Source organism: Haliotis asinina, chromosome 2 (assembly GCF_037392515.1).
Source record: "Haliotis asinina isolate JCU_RB_2024 chromosome 2, JCU_Hal_asi_v2, whole genome shotgun sequence".
NCBI classification, from domain to species: Eukaryota; Metazoa; Mollusca; class Gastropoda; order Lepetellida; family Haliotidae; genus Haliotis; species Haliotis asinina.
In genome coordinates, this window is record NC_090281.1 from 1036627 (window position 1) to 1059730 (window position 23104).

Here is a 23104-nt window from a genome sequence, read left to right on the forward strand (position 1 = left end):
CATGATTTTAACTCTCACTCCTTCAGCTTCAGCACTTCCTCAGTGTCCATGTCTCACTCCTTCAGCTTCAGCACTTCCTCAGTGTCCATGATTTTAACTCTCACTCCTTCAGCTTCAGTACTTCCTCAGTGTCCATGATTTTAACTCTCACTCCTTCAGCTTCAGCACTTCCTCAGTGTCCATGATTTTAACTCTCACTCCTTCAGCTTCAGCACTTCCTCAGTGTCCATGATTTTAACTCTCACTCCTTCAGCTTCAGCACTTCCTCAGTGTCCATGATTTTAACTCTCACTCCTTCAGCTTCAGCACTTCTTCAGTGTCCATGATTTTAACTCTCACTCCTTCAGCTTCAGCACTTCCTCAGTGTCCATGATTTTAATTCTCACTCCTTCAGCTTCAGCACTTCTTCAGCGTCCATGATTTCAACTCTCACTCCTTCAGCTTCAGCACTTCCTCAGTGTCCATGATTTTAACTCTCACTCCTTCAGCTTCAGCACTTCCTCAGTGTCCATGATTTTAACTCTCACTCCTTCAGCTTCAGCACTTCCTCAGTGTCCATGTCTCACTCCTTCAGCTTCAGCACTTACTCAGTGTCCATGATTTTAATTCTCACTCCTTCAGCTTCAGTACTTCCTCAGTGTCCATGATTTTAACTCTCACTCCTTCAGCTTCAGCACTTCCTCAGTGTCCATGTCTCACTCCTTCAGCTTCAGCACTTCCTCAGTGTCCATGATTTTAACTCTCACTCCTTCAGCTTCAGCACTTCCTCAGTGTCCATGTCTCACTCCTTCAGCTTCAGCACTTCCTCAGTGTCCATGATTTTAATTCTCACTCCTTCAGCTTCAGCACTTCCTCAGTGTCCATGATTTTAACTCTCACTCCTTCAGCTTCAGCACTTCCTCAGTGTCCATGTCTCACTCCTTCAGCTTCAGCACTTCCTCAGTGTCCATGATCTTAATTCTCACTCCTTCAGCTTCAGCACTTCCTCAGTGTCCATGTCTCACTCCTTCAACTTCAGCACTTCCTCAGTGTCCATGATTTTAACTCTCACTCCTTCAGCTTCAGCACTTCCTCAGTGTCCATGTCTCACTCCTTCAGCTTCAGCACTTCCTCAGTGTCCATGATCTTAATTCTCACTCCTTCAGCTTCAGCACTTCCTCAGTGTCCATGTCTCACTCCTTCAACTTCAGCACTTCCTCAGTGTCCATGATTTTAATTCTCACTCCTTCAGCTTCAGCACTTCCTCAGTGTCCATGTCTCACTCCTTCAGCTTCAGCACTTCCTCAGTGTCCATGATTTCAACTCTCACTCCTTCAGCTTCAGCACTTCCTCAGTGTCCATGATTTTAACTCTCACTCCTTCAGCTTCAGCACTTCTTCAGTGTCCATGATTTCAATTCTCACTCCTTCAGCTTCAGCACTTCCTCAGTGTCCATGATTTTAACTCTCACTCCTTCAGCTTCAGCACTTCCTCAGTGTCCATGATTTCAATTCTCACTCCTTCAGCTTCAGCACTTCCTCAGTGTCCATGATTTTAACTCTCACTCCTTCAGCTTCAGCACTTCCTCAGTGTCACATACCAAAGTAACCACAACAGAAGAATAGTTTGTTTTGCAAAACTTTATTCCTCCCCTTAAGATATAAGTAACCCCAATACCTATACTAAACTAATTCTACAGGTGCAAATACAACTAACTAATCTAATTACCTAACCTAGCTACATATACAGTTCTGTCTACCACTTATATTGCTAAAGTTCTAATAATACTACTACTACTACTAACTACACTAAAATCCTAATACCCTCACTAATATAGATAATGATTACATATAATCCCAATCAGAAACTAAACAATTGAACTAAATAACAATAAAGGAATTAGCCACTCAGAGAGAACACTTTCTCTTTACAATGTAATCAGAATGTCAGTGCACTTTGGTTCCACTTGGTGACGTCATAGTATTTGTGTGGTATCCCTCACACCCAGGCGATGGTTTCCCTCACGGAGTTTAAGGGGCCTGTGTAATGGTTGATGGCTGTGCCATCCACATCTCACATTACTAGGAGATACATGCTCCTTGTACAACAGGGAAGACTCTTGTCTGTCTCCTTACAGGCGGAGATAATACCCCTCTCCTTACTTTAAGGATAACCGGCCAGTTCCGGGACACTACAATACAATATAAGTAACTACAGTTACTCAGTAAGACATGTGTCAATGTCTTATACTTTATGCATGTACTTTACTCCGATTTACATATTTGAAAGTGGAACAGGTTTTGTGGAACGATAACATTCAAATTTTGAATGGCTTTGTGGCTATATAGTGTTACAATATGCACATATATCTAGAAATACTACATCAGTAAAACAATTTCTTGCTACATCTACTCAATCAATAAATACAAAAGTAATAATGATAATAAAAACTTACGCCAGCCAGCGTGAGATGCAATCCCATGCAAAAGTTGAACCCATACAGGTGAACACAGTGGTGATTCTGGCTGACTGTGCAGATTACTACCCTTCCTCACTATTTATATTGACCTCCCATACCCAAGCTACTCAACACCTCTCTATTGTTTACAAATTAACACCCCAGCTCTCTGGCCATACCTGGTCACGCTTCCCTGAACATAACCCTGTTCCCATAGTATTACCGAACATAATCTAACAACAACTCCCAACAATATATAACACACTCTAACAATACCATACTACATCTATTTACAGTACCATAAACTAATTATATAAACGAAATCATCTGTGATCTTGACACTCAGTGTCCATGATTTTAACTCTCACTCCTTCAGCTTCAGCACTTCCTCAGTGTCCATGATTTTAACTCTCACTCCTTCAGCTTCAGCACTTCCTCAGTGTCCATGATTTTAACTCTCACTCCTTCAGCTTCAGCACTTCCTCAGTGTCCATGTCTCACTCCTTCAGCTTCAGCACCTACTCAGTGTCCATGATTTTAATTCTCACTCCTTCGGCTTCAGCACTTCCTCAGTGTCCATGATTTTAACTCTCACTCCTTCAGCTTCAGCACTTCCTCAGTGTCCATGATTTTAACTCTCACTCCTTCAGCTTCAGCACTTCCTCAGTGTCCATGTCTCACTACTTCAGCTTCAGCACTTCCTCAGTGTCCATGTCTCACTCCTTCAGCTTCAGCACTTCCTCAGTGTCCATGATTTTAATTCTCACTCCTTCAGCTTCAGCACTTCCTCAGTGTCCATGTCTCACTCCTTCAGCTTCAGCACTTCCTCAGTGTCCATGATTTTAATTCTCACTCCTTCAGCTTCAGCACTTCCTCAGTGTCCATGTCTCACTCCTTCAGCTTCAGCACTTCCTCAGTGTCCATGATTTTAATTCTCACTCCTTCAGCTTCAGCACTTCCTCAGTGTCCATGATCTTAATTCTCACTCCTTCAGCTTCAGCACTTCCTCAGTGTCCATGTCTCACTCCTTCAACTTCAGCACTTCCTCAGTGTCCATGATTTTAATTCTCACTCCTTCAGCTTCAGCACTTCCTCAGTGTCCATGTCTCACTCCTTCAGCTTCAGCACTTCCTCAGAGTCCATGTCTCACTCCTTCAGCTTCAGCACTTCCTCAGTGTCCATGTCTCACTCCTTCAGCTTCAGCACTTCCTCAGTGTCCATGATTTTAACTCTCACTCCTTCAGCTTCAGCACTCTTTCAGTGTCCATGATTTTAACTCTCACTCCTTCAGTTTCAGCACTTCCTCAGTGTCCATGATTTTAATTCTCACTCCTTCAGCTTCAGCACTTCTTCAGTGTCCATGATTTCAACTCTCACTCCTTCAGCTTCAGCACTTCCTCAGTGTCCATGATTTTAACTCTCACTCCTTCACCTTCAGCACTTCCTCAGTGTCCATGTCTCACTCCTTCAGCTTCAGCACTTCCTCAGTGTCCATGATTTTAACTCTCACTCCTTCAGCTTCAGCACTTCCTCAGTGTCCATGATTTTAACTCTCACTCCTTCAGCTTCAGCACTTCCTCAGTGTCCATGATTTTAACTCTCACTCCTTCAGCTTCAGCACTTCCTCAGTGTCCATGTCTCACTCCTTCAGCTTCAGCACTTCCTCAGTGTCCATGATTTTAACTCTCACTCCTTCAGCTTCAGTACTTCCTCAGTGTCCATGATTTTAACTCTCACTCCTTCAGCTTCAGCACTTCCTCAGTGTCCATGATTTTAACTCTCACTCCTTCAGCTTCAGCACTTCCTCAGTGTCCATGATTTTAACTCTCACTCCTTCACCTTCAGCACTTCCTCAGTGTCCATGATTTTAACTCTCACTCCTTCAGCTTCAGCACTTCCTCAGTGTCCATGATTGTAATTCTCACTCCTGCAGCTTCAGCACTTCTTCGGTGTCCATGATTTTAATTCTCACTAGTGCAGCTTCAGCACTTCCTCAGTGTCCATGATTTTAACTCTCACTCCTTCAGCTTCAGCACTTCCTCAGTGTCCATGATTTTAACTCTCACTCCTTCAGCTTCAGCACTTCCTCAGTGTCCATGATTTTAATTCTCACTCCTGCAGCTCCAGCACTTCCTCAGTGTCCATGATTTTAATTCTCACTCCTTCAGCTTCAGCACTTCCTCAGTGTCCATGAATTTAATTCTCACTCCTGCAGCTTCAGCACTTCCTCAGTGTCCATGATTTTAATTCTCACTCCTTCAGCTTCAGCACTTCCTCAGTGTCCATGTCTCACTCCTTCAACTTCAGCACTTCCTCAGTGTCCATGATTTTAATTCTCACTCCTTCAGCTTCAGCACTTCCTCAGTGTCCATGTCTCACTCCTTCAGCTTCAGCACTTCCTCAGTGTCCATGTCTCACTCCTTCAGCTTCAGCACTTCCTCAGTGTCCATGTCTCACTCCTTCAGCTTCAGCACTTCCTCAGTGTCCATGAATTTAATTCTCACTCCTGCAGCTTCAGCACTTCCTCAGTGTCCATGATTTTAATTCTCACTCCTTCAGCTTCAGCACTTCCTCAGTGTCCATGTCTCACTCCTTCAACTTCAGCACTTCCTCAGTGTCCATGATTTTAATTCTCACTCCTTCAGCTTCAGCACTTCCTCAGTGTCCATGTCTCACTCCTTCAGCTTCAGCACTTCCTCAGTGTCCATGTCTCACTCCTTCAGGTTCAGCACTTCCTCAGTGTCCATGTCTCACTCCTTCAGCTTCAGCACTTCCTCAGTGTCCATGAATTTAATTCTCACTCCTGCAGCTTCAGCACTTCCTCAGTGTCCATGATTTTAATTCTCACTCCTTCAGCTTCAGCACTTCCTCAGTGTCCATGTCTCACTCCTTCAACTTCAGCACTTCCTCAGTGTCCATGATTTTAATTCTCACTCCTTCAGCTTCAGCACTTCCTCAGTGTCCATGATTTCAACTCTCACTCCTTCAGCTTCAGCACTTCCTCAGTGTCCATGATTTTAACTCTCACTCCTTCACCTTCAGCACTTCCTCAGTGTCCATGTCTCACTCCTTCAGCTTCAGCAGTTCCTCAGTGTCCATGATTTTAACTCTCACTCCTTCAGCTTCAGCACTTCCTCAGTGTCCATGATTTTAACTCTCACTCCTTCAGCTTCAGCACTTCCTCAGTGTCCATGATTTTAACTCTCACTCCTTCAGCTTCAGCACTTCCTCAGTGTCCATGTCTCACTCCTTCAGCTTCAGCACTTCCTCAGTGTCCATGATTTTAACTCTCACTCCTTCAGCTTCAGTACTTCCTCAGTGTCCATGATTTTAACTCTCACTCCTTCAGCTTCAGCACTTCCTCAGTGTCCATGATTTTAACTCTCACTCCTTCAGCTTCAGCACTTCCTCAGTGTCCATGATTTTAACTCTCACTCCTTCAGCTTCAGCACTTCCTTAGTGTCCATGATTTTAATTCTCACTCCTTCAGCTTCAGCACTTCCTCAGTGTCCATGATTTTAATTCTCACTCCTTCAGCTTCAGCACTTCTTCGGTGTCCATGATTTTAATTCTCACTAGTGCAGCTTCAGCACTTCCTCAGTGTCCATGATTTTAACTCTCACTCCTTCAGCTTCAGCACTTCCTCAGTGTCCATGATTTTAATTCTCACTCCTGCAGCTCCAGCACTTCCTCAGTGTCCATGATTTTAATTCTCACTCCTTCAGCTTCAGCACTTCCTCAGTGTCCATGAATTTAATTCTCACTCCTGCAGCTTCAGCACTTCCTCAGTGTCCATGATTTTAATTCTCACTCCTTCAGCTTCAGCACTTCCTCAGTGTCCATGTCTCACTCCTTCAACTTCAGCACTTCCTCAGTGTCCATGATTTTAATTCTCACTCCTTCAGCTTCAGCACTTCCTCAGTGTCCATGTCTCACTCCTTCAGCTTCAGCACTTCCTCAGTGTCCATGTCTCACTCCTTCAGCTTCAGCACTTCCTCAGTGTCCATGTCTCACTCCTTCAGCTTCAGCACTTCCTCAGTGTCCATGAATTTAATTCTCACTCCTGCAGCTTCAGCACTTCCTCAGTGTCCATGATTTTAATTCTCACTCCTTCAGCTTCAGCACTTCCTCAGTGTCCATGTCTCACTCCTTCAACTTCAGCACTTCCTCAGTGTCCATGATTTTAATTCTCACTCCTTCAGCTTCAGCACTTCCTCAGTGTCCATGTCTCACTCCTTCAGCTTCAGCACTTCCTCAGTGTCCATGTCTCACTCCTTCAGCTTCAGCACTTCTTCAGTGACCATGATTTTAATTCTCACTCCTTCAGCTTCAGCACTTCCTCAGTGTCCATGATTTTAACTCTCACTCCTTCAGCTTCAGCACTTCCTCAGTGTCCATGATTTTAACTCTCACTCCTTCAGCTTCAGCACTTCCTCAGTGTCCATGATTTTAATTCTCACTCCTTCAGCTTCAGCACTTCCTCAGTGTCCATGATTTTAACTCTCACTCCTTCAGCTTCAGCACTTCCTCAGTGTCCATGTCTTACTCCTTCAGCTTCAGCACTTACTCAGTGTCCATGATTTTAATTCTCACTCCTTCAGCTTCAGCACTTCCTCAGTGTCCATGATTTTAACTCTCACTCCTTCAGCTTCAGCACTTCCTCAGTGTCCATGTCTTACTCCTTCAGCTTCAGCACTTCCTCAGTGTCCATGATTTTAACTCTCACTCCTTCAGCTTCAGTACTTCCTCAGTGTCCATGATTTTAACTCTCACTCCTTCAGCTTCAGCACTTCCTCAGTGTCCATGATTTTAACTCTCACTCCTTCAGCTTCAGCACTTCCTCAGTGTCCATGATTTTAATTCTCACTCCTTCAGCTTCAGCACTTCCTCAGTGTCCATGATTGTAATTCTCACTCCTGCAGCTTCAGCACTTCTTCGGTGTCCATGATTTTAATTCTCACTAGTGCAGCTTCAGCACTTCCTCAGTGTCCATGATTTTAACTCTCACTCCTTCAGCTTCAGCACTTCCTCAGTGTCCATGATTTTAACTCTCACTCCTTCAGCTTCAGCACTTCCTCAGTGTCCATGATTTTAATTCTCACTCCTTCAGCTCCAGCACTTCCTCAGTGTCCATGATTTTAATTCTCACTCCTTCAGCTTCAGCACTTCCTCAGTGTCCATGAATTTAATTCTCACTCCTTCAGCTTCAGCACTTCCTCAGTGTCCATGATTTTAATTCTCACTCCTTCAGCTTCAGCACTTCCTCAGTGTCCATGTCTCACTCCTTCAACTTCAGCACTTCCTCAGTGTCCATGATTTTAATTCTCACTCCTTCAGCTTCAGCACTTCCTCAGTGTCCATGTCTCACTCCTTCAGCTTCAGCACTTCCTCAGTGTCCATGTCTCACTCCTTCAGCTTCAGCACTTCTTCAGTGTCCATGATTTCAACTCTCACTCCTTCAGCTTCAGCACTTCCTCAGTGTCCATGATTTTAACTCTCACTCCTTCAGCTTCAGCACTTCCTCAGTGTCCATGATTTTAACTCTCACTCCTTCAGCTTCAGCACTTCCTCAGTGTCCATGATTTTAACTCTCACTCCTTCAGCTTCAGCACTTCCTCAGTGTCCATGATTTTAATTCTCACTCCTTCAGCTTCAGCACTTCCTCAGTGACCATGATTTTAATTCTCACTCCTTCAGCTTCAGCACTTCCTCAGTGTCCATGATTTTAACTCTCACTCCTTCAGCTTCAGCACTTCCTCAGTGTCCATGATTTTAACTCTCACTCCTTTAGCTTCAGCACTTCCTCAGTGTCCATGATTTTAATTCTCACTCCTTCAGCTTCAGTACTTCCTCAGTGTCCATGATTTTAACTCTCACTCCTTCAGCTTCAGCACTTCCTCAGTGTCCATGTCTCACTCCTTCAGCTTCAGCACTTACTCAGTGTCCATGATTTTAATTCTCACTCCTTCAGCTTCAGCACTTCCTCAGTGTCCATGATTTTAACTCTCACTCCTTCAGCTTCAGCACTTCCTCAGTGTCCATGATTTTAACTCTCACTCCTTCAGCTTCAGCACTTCCTCAGTGTCCATGATTTTAATTCTCACTCCTTCAGCTTCAGCACTTCCTGAGTGTCCATGATTTTAATTCTCACTCCTTCAGCTTCAGCACTTCTTCAGTGTCCATGATTTTAATTCTCACTCCTTCAGCTTCAGCACTTCCTCAGTGTCCATGATTTTAACTCTCACTCCTTCAGCTTCAGCACTTCCTCAGTGTCCATGATTTTAATTCTCACTCCTTTAGCTTCAGCACTTCCTCAGTGTCCATGATTTTAATTCTCACTCCTTCAGCTTCAGCACTTCCTCAGTGTCCATGATTTTAACTCTCACTCCTTCAGCTTCAGCACTTCCTCAGTGTCCATGATTTTAACTCTCACTCCTTCAGCTTCAGCACTTCCTCAGTGTCCATGATTTTACTTCTCACTCCTTCAGCTTCAGCACTTCCTCAGTGTCCATGATTTTAACTCTCACTCCTTCAGCTTCAGCACTTCCTCAGTGTCCATGATTTTAACTCTCACTCCTTCAGCTTCAGCACTTCCTCAGTGTCCATGATTTTAATTCTCACTCCTTCAGCTTCAGCACTTCCTCAGTGTCCATGATTTTAATTCTCACTCCTTCAGCTTCAGCACTTCCTCAGTGTCCATGATTTTAACTCTCACTCCTTCAGCTTCAGCACTTCCTCAGTGTCCATGATTTTAATTCTCACTCCTTCAGCTTGAGCACTTCTTCACATCTGAATGCATGACTTTAGTGTTAGTTTTGGATCTGAAAGCAGCTTTCTCTTTAGATTGGAATCTCTAATTCCTGTGATAATCCTATCCCTCAAAAAAGAGTCTTTCAAACAATTACAAAAATTGCAGCTTTGAGCTAACGTTCTGATTGCAGTTAGGTACTCATCAAAGGATTCGGAGTCTGTTTGGATTCTGTTGTTCAAAACATATCGTTCATAAGTCTCATTAGTTTCACCGGGGGTATATGCATCAAACTTCTTGATTATTGTCTTCATATCTTTCTCCTCTTCGGGAAGAAATTCCATAGCAGAATATATACACTTTCAATGCCTCAGTCCCCATAGAATGTAAGAAAGCAGCCACTTTGTAATTCTCAGGAAATTTGTCTAGCTGTGCTACAATAACATAATTTTCCCACGAAGCTTTCCACATCCTCCAGTTGTCTGCAGCGTTGCCCGACAGTTGTAATGGCGGTGGGGGTAACATGTGCGGCAATGGTAGTTTGTGTTCAACACCCGCTGCCTGCCCCTCTCCATTCTCTAATGGTTGGTTTCGCTGTTCCGCCATTTGTGAATGTCAGTTCAAACACAGTAATAGTGATGACAAAGAATGTTATTATCCAAACAAAGCACAAATACAGTAAACTATACTGTCATTGAAAGCACCTGCTCTTGACTCACGCAACCATACGGTCTCCACTAGTCCACACAAAATGCTATCAACAATTCATCCAGCGCAAGTTTCAGCACTCCCAAGATCAGTTTTCAACGTTGCCACCATGTTTCATTCATGAAGATCCTCATAAGTCATCCTAACTTATGGATATAGGAGACGACACCATATCACGCTTGTATGTTTAAGTCAGCCATACTATACGAGTGACCCGGATGATGGGAGCAGTTATTGCAATATATAATTGAGAAATCTTTGTATTGTAACACTGTTTACTGCACGACTATGTGATTTCATTCTTAATCTATCGGAAGGCAGTTGGTGTGAATTGATTAATTAGCCATCAAAACACTTATGGTGTGTGTCACTCAGGCTGCTCATTAGGATTGGCACGTGTGAGTAAAGAAAACACATGTTAAGTAGAATTAAGGGAAACTACCCTGTAATTGTAGTGTACTTAACACAGCACAGTGCAGCTCGTCTTGTGATGAAGAGACAGAAGCATGATCATGTAACTCCCATGCTGCAGCATCTGCATTGGCTGCCTATCGCATTTCGATGCAAATACAAGATTGAAACACTTGTGTTTCGCCATTTTGATGGTTCACTACCGCCATATCTGTCCAGAGAACTTTCTGCATACAAGGCTCCACGAACTCTCCGTTCTTCCAGTGAGAAACTGTTAAAAGTCCCAAAATACAACATACAGTCAGCAGGATAGAACTCTTTCAAATACAGTGCACCTTCAGTCTGAAATGCTCTTCCAAATGAACTGCGCAATTCCCCTTCTCTAAGTTCATTCAAGACTGGTTTGAAAACATTCTTATTTAAACAGGCTTTCCCTTAATGTGTACTTTTCAATCCAATTTTTGTGAGAGAAATGCGCAAAGAGTCCTTTTGGAGACTAGCACTATATAAATGCTATCCATTATTATTATTATCTTTTAAAGATTAAAATTGATATGCAGCAGAGAGGGTTCGGGTGATCCTTGCACAGTCAGGCTGGTAAAGCTCATCATTAGCTCAGGGCCCTCACCCCCTCTACACGCAGCCCAGACAGCGAATGGGACTTCTCCCAGGAAGCACTGCCTAGTCGAACCCACCAAGAACTTTCCGGAGAATATGGAGGCTCCCCAACACTGCAGCCTTCTGCATTACCCAGATTGTCAGAAGGGCTGTTCTCCCAGTGGAGAACCCGGGCACTCTCCACCAAACCAAGGGCACCGAGAACAATGGGGAGTCTGACGACAGTGTACTTGGGATGCAAGCCATACATTTCAAAGGCGAGGACCGCATATTTATCATGCTTTTCCTGAATCTTGCCAATCCCATTGGTGTCAAAAGGGACAGAAATTTCAATGATATTTCATTGGCTTTATCAAAAAGGACAGGGTCAGGTTTGTTGGCTGGAATTCGTCTCAGGTTGTATATTGGCCTATTCAAGAGAAGTTTATAGCTGTCATTTTCCAGGACGCCCTGGACATGTTCAGGGCCATACCATGGATGGACCTCGGGGTCAAAGCCACAGGCATGGCGGAGACGATAGTAAAAGCAGCGAGCCATGCCATCATGTCTTTTAAGATATGCTGTTTGTGCCAAGGAAGGGCATCCACTGACAAGATGTTGGACAGTCTCTGTAAAGTCATTGCAAAGACGACATTTCATGTTCACATTTTGGTTAAGAATCACATTGTGGCGATTGCCAGTGGGAAGTGACTGGTCCTGAACAGCAAAAAGGAAGCCCTTAGTTTCACATTTGAGACCAGCAGACTTCATCCAGGCGAAGGAGTCGGTTGGATTGCTGTTCTGTTCCACACACTGCATGTACACATGATGCAGTGGTTTCTCAGACAGCTTCTCCACAAAGGACCGACTCTGGGCAGATTTGGTAAAGGACTTCACCTGGTTTATTATTATAATTATTATAAATCGGCCCCTGCTGTCTGTCGCGATACAAGTTAAAAAAAGCCTGCCACATGCAATCCCATCTGGAAGTTTACTTTCTGCAGACAGACAAGTTCAACGTGATGTCGTGTCTTTTTAGGGCATTTAAAATTAACAAAAGAATATGCAATTGGCAAAATACAAACTTTTTGTCATCGATTTATGTTTTTCATCTAACTTACCATCTGAAGCTCCACACGCTGCTCGATTACGTCTGAGACAAGCTGACAAATGGTAACCTGTGTTCCGCCTTCCATGTGTTATTGGTACACTTATATGTTATGATGATTCACTGTTATTCCTACTGACTGTTTTTTTTTTTGATATACTTATGTGAATTTATTTTGCTTTCACTTAATTTTCATGTTTTGGTTGTTTGATCCAGATAACGTGTGAAACCAAAACGTCCGGATAAACGGTGTTCGACTATGTTATGGAAAACACCTCTCCTTGGTTTTGGTAGACAATGTAAAACCAGCGGGGTCAGGAAATCCCACCCCCTCCAGTTGTACATTGTCTACCAATATCTCGGAGGCATGTTTCTCCTTTTCGGAGTGTGGTTTGAGTGACTGTGAGTGAGTGTAACAATGAGAGTTGAAACAGTCACACATTGACTGTCCAGGTCTTTAAATTAGTTTCATCACTTTAAACAACACAACCATCACAAAATTGTACCTTGGACCCCAAAGATCTGCACTTCTTCAGACAACCCCAAAGTGATTGTTTTGTCATGGTAACAAGATTCTGTAAGGATAGAGAAATGATTATGGTAAGAGGATTGTTATGGTCAGAGAAGTTGGTTCGAAAGGTTGTTATGGCTAGAGGGATTGTTGTGTGGTGACATATTTGTGGTAAGAGGGATTGTCCCATCATTGTTAGTTGTTCTACAGGGATTGTCCCATCACCATTAGTTGTTCAAGAGGGATTGTCCCATCACCGTTAGTTGTTCAAGAGGGATTGCCCCATCGCCGTTAGTTGTTCAAGAGGGATTGCCCCATCGCCGTTAGTTGTTCAAGAGGGATTGTCCCATCGCCGTTAGTTGTTCAATGGGTTACAGGCTCCTTATGCCCAGAAGAGATGGGGTAGTCAAGTGGTTTAACTGCCATTATATTCTTCTTCTCCACAGGTAATAACCAGACTGGCCGAGCTCGAATGACATGTCGTCGCCGTCGCCACCCTGAAGACACAGGAGATGGTGAGAGCCAATATGGGAAGAGAGCAAACACGTCTGGCTCCCAGAGTGGAAAGGATCCAGACATCAGCAATGAATGTGCTGTTTGTTTTGAAAATGAGGGCAATATAGAGTTATCTCCCTGCTCCCACACCAATGTGTGTATAGACTGTGTGAATAAGATCATCACAGACTTGGACCGGAGCTGCCCATTCTGCAGGAGCTACATACAGGCATATGCTGTAGTCAACAGCAGAACACCTAGATCAACGTGAAGCATTGTCAGCTGATTATCTGTAGACTCTATTCCCAACCTGGCAAAATTTCCCATTTTTTGTTGATCAGATGATACAAGATTTGTTGGTATTTAAAGACTAAGAAGGGTCAAACTGCCTATAGAATATGAATCAGTGGCTCAGTGAATATGAGTCAGTGAAGAAAATGAACTTCAAGGTCGTTCATTGAGGAACACGTGTCACCAGGGCTGCTTTGATGATGTGTTACTAGGTCATGCTTGCCTTTGAAGATGTCTGTATTTTGAAGCCTGGAACCCACAGCTTACGCTGGTGAACACTATATTTATAATGTGTTTGTGCATAACTTTGTATAGATATTTAGAATTGTTTTACACTCACATTTCATAGTTGGAAGTGTCTCTGAACTGGGACCCACACATCACTTGGTAACACAACCAGAGACAATTAGGCTTCTCACGTCTGCCTTCAAATCTGAGAGTTCCTCACCACAACAGCTGAAATCCAAGAGATACAATCTCAGATGAAGATCTGGAGCTCCTTACACCATCAGTTTCAGCTAAGCCATATGGTGTTATGTTATGGAGCTCCTGTACGACACTAACGAAGTGCCAGTTTTTATGGTTTGAGTCTAAGTCTGGCAGCTGTGGCCAACGATGGGTCAGGGAGGTATATTTTTATGAGTGAAACAAGACAGCACACATTTGGTTCCAATGATGATATGATCCGTCTTTTTCCACTTCAGCGTTGAGATTCAGATTTATTTAATATGGTTCGAAAGCATGATATTGTGTTTACGTCATATCATCATCAGTTCTTGAAAAACATTGATCCTGTTTTCCCCCTCAAGGAAACATTCCTGTCTGTGTATATGAACATAGTGATTGCTGAAGGACATAATGCTTTGCTGAGTTTATGAAAATAATGGCTGTTGATGCTGTTGCAGACTGTCTGCACATGAAGTTTGCTGACTTCCTAATCATGGAGATTGCTGGTGGTGAATATTTCTATTGCTGAATTTTGAGATCACTTTTGAAGAAAGTTCTTGTTGTAAAATATTTCTTGTTGTTGCGTCAGAATTAAACACTAAGAAAGTTGAAGTTGTTAGTCACCAATTCAGCCATGTCTATCCAGAATTGGTGGTTCCAGGAATATGATTAACTGAAAAAATCTTTCCTGGAGATACCAATGATGAACAAAATAGATGTTCCCTTTTAGCAAAGCTATTTCTCACAGTAGTACTCCAAAACCATTCATGTTCCCCTAAGATTAGATGTCCTACCGTCACTCATGTTGGATAAATTCACAGATAGGCATCATACACTTTTTCTGAAAGTGGTGGATATTCCATTTTTGGGTAATGCTGTTTTGGAACCAAGTTGTATGACTGTATAGACTTATAAAATGAATATTCCATTCACAGTGTGTAATGAGTCCCATCATTTTTTTAATCGTGTACATGCACATAGTCAAGATCAAATCCATAATTTGTCGACCAAGGGTAACAATTGGAACACAATGCCTCTTCATCAGAACAACTGTTATTAAACCAGGGTCTTAGTGCCTCTCAAATTGGAGTGTCAAGAGAGGCCTACATTCCCAATGTCCATGTGTTCACCCACAGTACACAGACCATGACATCGGTTCAAGACCTCATTAGTGTCAGGAGTGGCAGCGCTAGAAGAATCGTTGGCCAAATGATTTGTTTGCGGATAAATCATGGTTAACCTTGGCTGTCCTTTGGCACAATAGAGGTTTTTCGCTCAGTTAGCAAACTATTTCATCAAACAATTCATGTACAGTGATGTTTAGACATAATGTGAATGTTAGCTGAAGCCTTGTCAGTGGGTAGAACTGCAAACCTCTCCTGCAGAGAAGCAAGACTTGGATGACAGCTGCCTGGAACAGAATGGGTTCATTCTAATAATGTTTCTGTTCTTTTCACATTTGTGCATTAACTTAATGACAACATTATACCACTGACTGAATCAACTCAGAAAGATATTCTGTAGATTCCACTTACCCTTTGGCCCATTTCTGGGTATTTATATTGATTTTAAGATTGTTATCACGGGTTGTAGTGATGGTTCACGGTATTGTGGTCCATATTTGAATTACTGACAAAGGTGGTTATTGCACACATTAACCTGTGCCTATATGTCGTAGATGTTTGTGGCAGTACAGAGTGTAGGTGGTTGTATTAGATGGAATTAACACCGTCATCTGCCAAGTGGACATTCTGTAACACGTTCCTAGTTTTAAACAACCTGGATGAAATTGTGTTCGTATAGGAAATGGATATTGTTGGTATTTACAGTTTATATTTGCAAAAATGAGTTTTGTCTCCAAATGTTGCTTTAAATTCTTGCATTAATTCTGTTACCTTGTTTGCTAGCTGTTACATCACTGACATGGTGTCTCAGTGTACTGCTCACAGTCATAGTGATCTAGCATTACCAAATTCTCACAACAGTGCATGCAGCTATCGCCATTTCAAAAGCAGCTACTACAGTTTCATCTCAATGGGGTGAACTGATCAAAACACGCCTGAATAAAGTCAAGACAAGTAAGATTAAAACTATTCTAGGCCTGGAAACCATGAGTAAACTAAACATCAGTTGTAAATTGTCTCTGTATATTACCATAAGCAATAGAGATAACAACACAATTTGTGTTGGATGCCTTTGCCATGAATTAGCAAACTGATGTTTGCAAACATGCAGGCAGAAAAAATGTCTTCACCAGCATCCTGTCTTCAGCTGAATGTTTTTGCCAGTTCTTGGTGAGCACAATATTGTCAACGACATCAAGTTGCACTTGTAGGTTTGTAAATTCAAAGGGGTATCTGTTCAGGAAGGATATTGTGCTGCCCATCTGCTGAAATAAGAACAGAGGGAGGAACGGATATCATGTGCTGCCCTCTTCTGACATCAGAAACAAGAACAGAGGGAGGAATGGATATCATGCACTGCCCTCTTCTGACATCTGAAACAACAGGAGGAACGGACATCATGTAATGCCCTCTTCTGACGTCTGAAAAAACAGAGGGAGGAACAGATATCATGTGCTGCCCTCTTCTGACATCTGAAACAACAGGAGGAACGGATATCATGTGCTGCCCTCTTCTGACGTCTGAAACAAGAACAGAGGGAGGAACGGATATCACGTGCTGCCCTCTTCTGACATCTGAAAGAAGAACAGAGGGAGGAACGGATATCATGGGCTGCCCTCTTCAACAAGAACAGAGGGAGGAACGAATATCATGTGCTGCCCTCTTCTGACGTCTGAAAAAACAGAGGGAGGAACGGATATCATGTGCTGCCCTCTTCTGACATCTGAAACAGAGGGAGGAACGGATATCGTGCTGCCCTCTTCTGACATCTGAAACAAGAACGGGGAGGAACAGATATCAGTGAACCTCCTATGATTTCTTTGGTTTTCACAATGAAGTCTTCTTGGGCTTGTTGTATCCCTTGTTTTATGTAATTTTTTTCCTTGTCTTCACTGATGGCACTGCTTTTACGAGACTTGGTTCAAATCTTGTTTCATTCTGTGATACTTTGCAAGTTCAGAGAGTACTAAACAGAACTCTTCCTCTGAGATTTTACTGTTTATGAGTGTGGAGGAAATATGGTCATCTATTGTGTTTAACTTTGCTTCAGCTAGAATTCTAATTTCATGTTTAAATGTTTTACAATGTAATTTGTGAGATACAAAGTTAAACACTAACCCCACTCACCCTGACACCCCAGCTGTTATTTCAATACCCAGCACTATGGGTCCTCAGTAACAAATGGTCAACGTCCCGATCAACTGCACCCTGAGTATTCCTGCCAATGTCCGGTTGAGTCTCAAGGTGTATTCTGTTGTTGATTAACACAACCATAAAATTTGAATCGTTTATTTTGAGTTCGGCTTGCATGGGTTTGAAGACTTTGTCGATTCGCGAGCATATGCTGTAGTAACCCTCGGTTATGCAGTTGAGGATGCCACTGATGATCAGTATCTGGTTGCTGTCGATGTTGGTCCATCGTGGGAGGTAGATGATATCACAAAGTGTGACTTCGAGTTTGCCAGACATGTTATTGATCCCATGCAGCAGTTGAACAACCTCACCGCTGGTTACTCCTAGAAGTGTAATGTATACTAGCCACATAAAGAAACTGTGCATTGTCAAAATATTATCCCAGTTTATAAGTACGATAACAATGTCAAAGATACATATATACTTTAATTTAGGGATCAGGAGACCATAACAATGCCTGATTCTCTCAAGTTCAGTTGCAAGGTCAAGGACGTTACGTGTCGGATGAGGAAGATGGTTTAGACGTTGATCCATCTCATCCCGAACATGCTCTGTTGGGGAGAGATCTGGTGAATTTGCAGGCCAAGGCAGCAAGTCAACAGTTGCCATATGAGGGCGGGCATTCCTGTTGGAATGTTAACCCAGGGCCATGACCTTGCAGAAAAGGATTTGCCACAGTTCGAAGAATCTGACCCATGCAGCCTACACCAGTTAAGTTGCCCTGAACAATCACCAAAGGAGTTCTTTGGCATGCTGTTGTTTCACCCCAAATCATCAACGAACCACCACCAAAGCGATTCTCTCCATGACACAGGCCTGTGCATAACGTTCTCCCAGGCGTCTTTTGGCACATTCACGTCCATCACTATGGGAAATGTTAAACCTGGACTCATATGTCAGGATAGGTCGTGTGGCGGGATGTCATGGTCTGATCCTGTAACATTGTCGAACTATGTTGGGGTAAATACGGCGAAGTCCTGGGATGGTCCGGTCAGTCATCACTGCAGTCTGAAACCTGTGACAAACGATGGATCACCCTTATATATCTGTCCTTTCTTGGTGTTGTTAGACATGGACATCCGGAACGTGGCCGATCGATGACATCATTTGTCTTCTGGTAGCCTCTCACCAGTGCAGAAATGGTGTTCTCAATGACCTCATGACGTTGTGCAGACGTTAGCATAGGCATGCTGTTTCAATAGCCATTTGATCGTTTGAACGATGGCAAGGGCAGTGGTTGATCTTTCCAGACTGACAGTATTGTGTAGCATTCATTTGCTCTGTTTCTCTTTCCCAGAATGCACATGCAACAACGTATTGCACATCACAAGGACCAAACCACTGATGTCACGGAACGTCGCACGCGCATACATGTCACTAATCTCTGAGTATAAATCCTTATGTCTCACGTTTGATAAATTTAGTTTATAAATTTTTGTATGCACAGTTTCTTTATGTGCCTAGTATACATATGGAAAGTATACATGTCCATTATATAATAATTTAAATGTACAAACCTGGAGTGTTTTATTCTAAAAATGATAACGTATGTGTTTCTGATTTCACACACATAAAGATTGTGGTCAATGCAGCTTGGGTGCATTTCAGAGCACCATTCATCAACATGTTTAAAAATTATGGATTTTTGGTGACAAACTTTAAAACGGTGCATGATTACTTCATCAAACAACTCTATGCAGTTCTGGCAGAATCAATTCAATTTCGCTGTGTGGTGTGCGACAGTTCGAGATCCATCCGAGGAAGGATTAACGTTTGCAAGGTCCTAACCATGGTTTGAGTATTCCACATGATGGCATGCAGTCTGCGAAAGAAGTCAGTGATGATTTACTGAAATGAGGTTTAATATGTCAGGATTTTGCTTTGTCAAGTAATGAATGGCGAGATGGTCGTATGAACTTTAAAGGTGGTGTTGCTTTCACCGTCTAAAAAGTGGAACAACCCAAAGACTGCATGGAAGATTGGAAAATGTTTATGCTCGACACATCGAAAGGGTTCACTTGTGCCAGTGTCGAACGCTTGAACAATTCAATTTGAACATACATGTGGGCACTGCTGGGTGCGTAGTCGCAAACACGTTCCAGCACAGTGGGCTGAGGGACTGCTCACAGCACACAGAAACAGATGGTGTCAAACGTTGAGGATGCCATCACTGCTCCAGTAGTATTGTACATTGCTCCAAGTGATATGCAACTGAGAATCCATAAAATGGTGGACTACAACAATAAATTGTCATCACCACCACTGATCAAAAGTTGGGTATCAACCAAGATATCAGCATCTTAAACATCATGCCTACGAGCACCGGTGAAACTGGCATAGTGGCAACATCGACCACCACAACCCATTTCACCACGCAAGGTGATTGAAAATAAGGAACACATCAATGGAAAAACAGCTCTGGTGGTCAGAGAAATCATGGTTGGCTTGTGCTTCATTTGACAAAAAATTCTTACATACCACAGCGATGATGGCTTCCCACAGGTTTTAACCAAGCCACTTGACTGTTTTTGACAGTGTACTCAGCATCCATGAGACGATGCTGCCCAGCATTCAGTGGCTTTACCGGCAAGTCTAGCCAGAGCTTCATCAAACAATTTCAGATGTTTCTTTATCCAGTCTCTGACGTCGCTACCGCCTGGTGGTGATGGTGTTGGTGGTGGGAACTGCTGCCCATCAGCGATAAGACCACGGTTGATATGATGAAGCCCATTGCTGGTGTCCTTGTGGAGGACCCCCTCGATAGTTTGTTGCCAGTGACTGATTTGGATCTTAAGGGCTTCTTTGTTGGTCGCAGCGGCGTCAATTCGAGCTGCACTTTCCTCGTATAAATCATGCAATCTATCCTCAATAAGCCGCCTGCTCATCTCGTAGTTGTCATCTGCTTATTCAACTTTCGTTTTCTCATAAGCGATATGGTCATCTCATGCTTCCAGTTTGGTGAGGTTATTAGTACTCAGTGCTCCGCTCACAGTTCCCATGGCTTTGTCCAACTCTCGACGTTCTCGAAGTTTGTAAGGGGCCTCGTTCATCATGGACAGTATGTTCTCAAGCCCGTTTTAAAAGCCTCTCTCATCGTCTTGATCCAACGCACGATGACTTTGGTCCGAGTGTTTTGTAGATTCTGAACTTCCCTTGGTGTAAGTTGTTTTCTACCGTAATCTGGTATGTTTAATTCAGCCTGAAAAAAATTAACACCATATCTTCCAGCCAGCGTCATATCTTCCCCATTTGAATGTTATTTCTGATAAATGACGTGTCCTCCTCACTAGCATCGTCAAGTTGCAAGTAGGCTTCATCACCCCTGAAAGAGGTCATTTTGATATCAGCCAATATATTAATTATATTAAACGTATATAATTTTATGTCACAATATAGGGAAAATTTAGATCCATTTCAAAGATTAAGAGAGCCTCTTGGCGTCAAAGCCATGCGTCAGTCGGTGACCATCACCACTATTCCGAACAAGAAAGGCCAAAAGCAAACACTGTTGGTTCAATTCCCGAACCGGGGCGCGGATGACCTCACCGTCCCCGGCACATTCCGTTTACCCCGGCGTTTACCATTGCTTTGACTTCCAGCAACAAAAATGCGAACTTGTGTGGAACATCGGTCAAGAAAGCTACCATCATCAAGAAAAAGACCAAAATCAGTGGGAACGAGGGGCTGAGCATCGACAACAGCAACATGTTTCACAGTTAAATGGATCTCTGGAGAGGTGCGTGTGAACGTGAAAACGGTGTCGATAGTAATAAATCACTCGGTTACGTGTGGGGTACAGCTTCACGCACGTTCAGCTCAACAAAATCTTGGTGTCCAAAAAGCCTTTGCCAAAGTGTATAGGAACTGGTTTTGCATGCCACTCGACTTAGACTTGCTCACGTGACATGCACTGTTTTACCAGGCCATGCTTTGACCCAGATGTCCATCCATGGTACAACCCTGAACATGTCAAGGGTGTCTTGGAAAATGACAGTTTTAAACCTTTTGGGAATAGGCCCATATACAGCCTCAGAAAAATTCCTGCCCACAAACCTGATCTTTTCCTTTTTGATAAAGCCAATGAAATTATTTATGTCATTGAATTTTCTGTCCCTTTTGACAGCAATGTGACTGTCAAGATTCAGGAAAAGCATGATAAATATGAGGACTTCGCCTTTGAAATGTCTCACTTGCATCCCAAGTAGTAGTATAGGGAATGGGGGTTCTAAAACACTTTCAAGAAAAGTCTCTACAAAGCCTTATTTACTAAATAAGGCTTTGGTTGGACCCTTAGCTCTTGCTACTATTACCCCTACTACATAACGTGTGTTGGAGGTAACACTGTGCCGTACGGTACGATCAATAATTCTTCTCTTACAAACCCCCTACCCGGCCCATCCCTCAAGTAGTATAAGTTAGGTTCGTCGGCTTTCATATCCACTTTATCTATGTTGTAAGTTTTGACTGACCATATAGGATCGGTGGCTCGCTTACGGCTATCACCCTCGTGTTCCCCCGGCTGGTATAGATACCTCACTAGGGCCCTATCTGGTATCTGTTTCTCCTTCCCACGCAATGGAGCGGCCGACTCTGCAACTATTGATTTTAGTTTGATAGCGTCTGCCGGTTTCTTACCGGTGAGACGGGTGACTTCATGGTTGATTGCCGACACCACCTTGGGTAACCTCGTGACCCATTCAGTCGATCGTTTTCCAGGGGTGGCCATCTCCCTAGCATACTGATGGCCGAACAAGCGCTCAGCCAAAGTCCTATTAAATCTCTCAACTATGGCTTGGCTGCGATGGGCTCCGGCCGTGCCACGCCTGACCTTTGTATCGTGTTTGGCTAGCAGTTGTGACACGGCACCCATGAACTCCCGTCCGGGGTCAACTTGCAGCTCTGTTGGCCACGTCAGCGGGCTGCGTTTGTATATGCGTTCGAATCCTCTGGCTACCTGGGCCGAATCTTTCGTGGTCAAGGGTTCGGCTTCCTTGTAACGACTGGCTACGTCCACTACGGTTAAGGCATACTTGTACCTCTTGTCGTGGGGTAGGAACAGTAGGTCTGCCTGGTGAACGCTATTAGGTATGTTAATACCAAACCTCCTTCTAGGCACGTAGCGTGGTGCCGGCAAATAGATCTGCCACAGGGCTTGTTTTTCAAGCCACGCTTTGGCTTCCTCCGGGGGTACTCGCGCTATTTTAGCTAGCTTATCTACTGCGCTAGCTCCTTTCCAGTACCCACGTGGGCTGTAGTAAATAGCCTCAAATTTTTTCATGTCCATACGCGTATGTGTTTATCCCATCAATAGCTATCCAACGTTTCGTGTCCATAGGCGACAGGGACGTCTTGTTTATAGTCAGTCCGTATATCTTATGTCCATCACTTCTAAGTGTGTTCATTTTATGCCTAAAGGTACGGGTCTTGAACAGGGCTTCCTTGAATCTGGCGTGTTTGATGTGTTGTTTCACCACATACTTCTTAACCCCCTTAGCCTTCCGGATCTCACTATTGTCGGCTTTCAGTATGGAGTACATCTTCGGTCTCAAACCTATGTACTCGGCTATGGGCGTGCCAGCACACTCGTCCTTCATCTTACCTAGGACCTTTTTATTTACCGTACTGTGTATGGCATGGGTCTTAGGGTAGTTGCTGGTGTCGTATAAATCGAGGTGTTTTTTCATGTCCTCGTACACGTCCTCGGTTCGAATTTCTAACAGCAGGGAATCCGTGTCAGTGTACAGCACTTCACACCTGTCGCCGTACTGTTTCTTGAGCTCGTTGTAGTAAAAGTCGTACATCAGGTGTTTGGATAAATCGAGGATGCTCATCCCCACGTAAACAGGCCGGTTGAATTTTATGTGGCTTTTCTTCATGTGTAGGGCAACCAGGTTGTCTGTGAATATCTTACTACGGTTGAATGCCGGACTGACTATCAATCTCCTGAGCTTGTCTTCCTCACTCGACCGAACCAGCTTCACGGTCACGCGTTTCCTCAGGTTCTCCATAGTCTTACCAAACACCGAGTTGTTCA

The 23104-nt window shown here is 43.4% G+C and overlaps 1 protein-coding gene across 1 annotated transcript in view; it reads left to right on the forward strand.

The window, feature by feature from the left end:
* Window positions 1-14362, forward strand: part of LOC137273092 (RNA-binding protein MEX3B-like) — a 62472-nt gene extending 48110 nt beyond the window's left edge. The window contains exon 3 of the mRNA XM_067805540.1: window positions 12967-14362. Coding sequence (XP_067661641.1) covers window positions 12967-13286 — 320 coding nt within the window. The 3' untranslated portion in view covers window positions 13287-14362. The remainder of the gene's footprint in view (window positions 1-12966) is intronic.
* Window positions 14363-23104: the final 8742 nt, after the last annotated feature.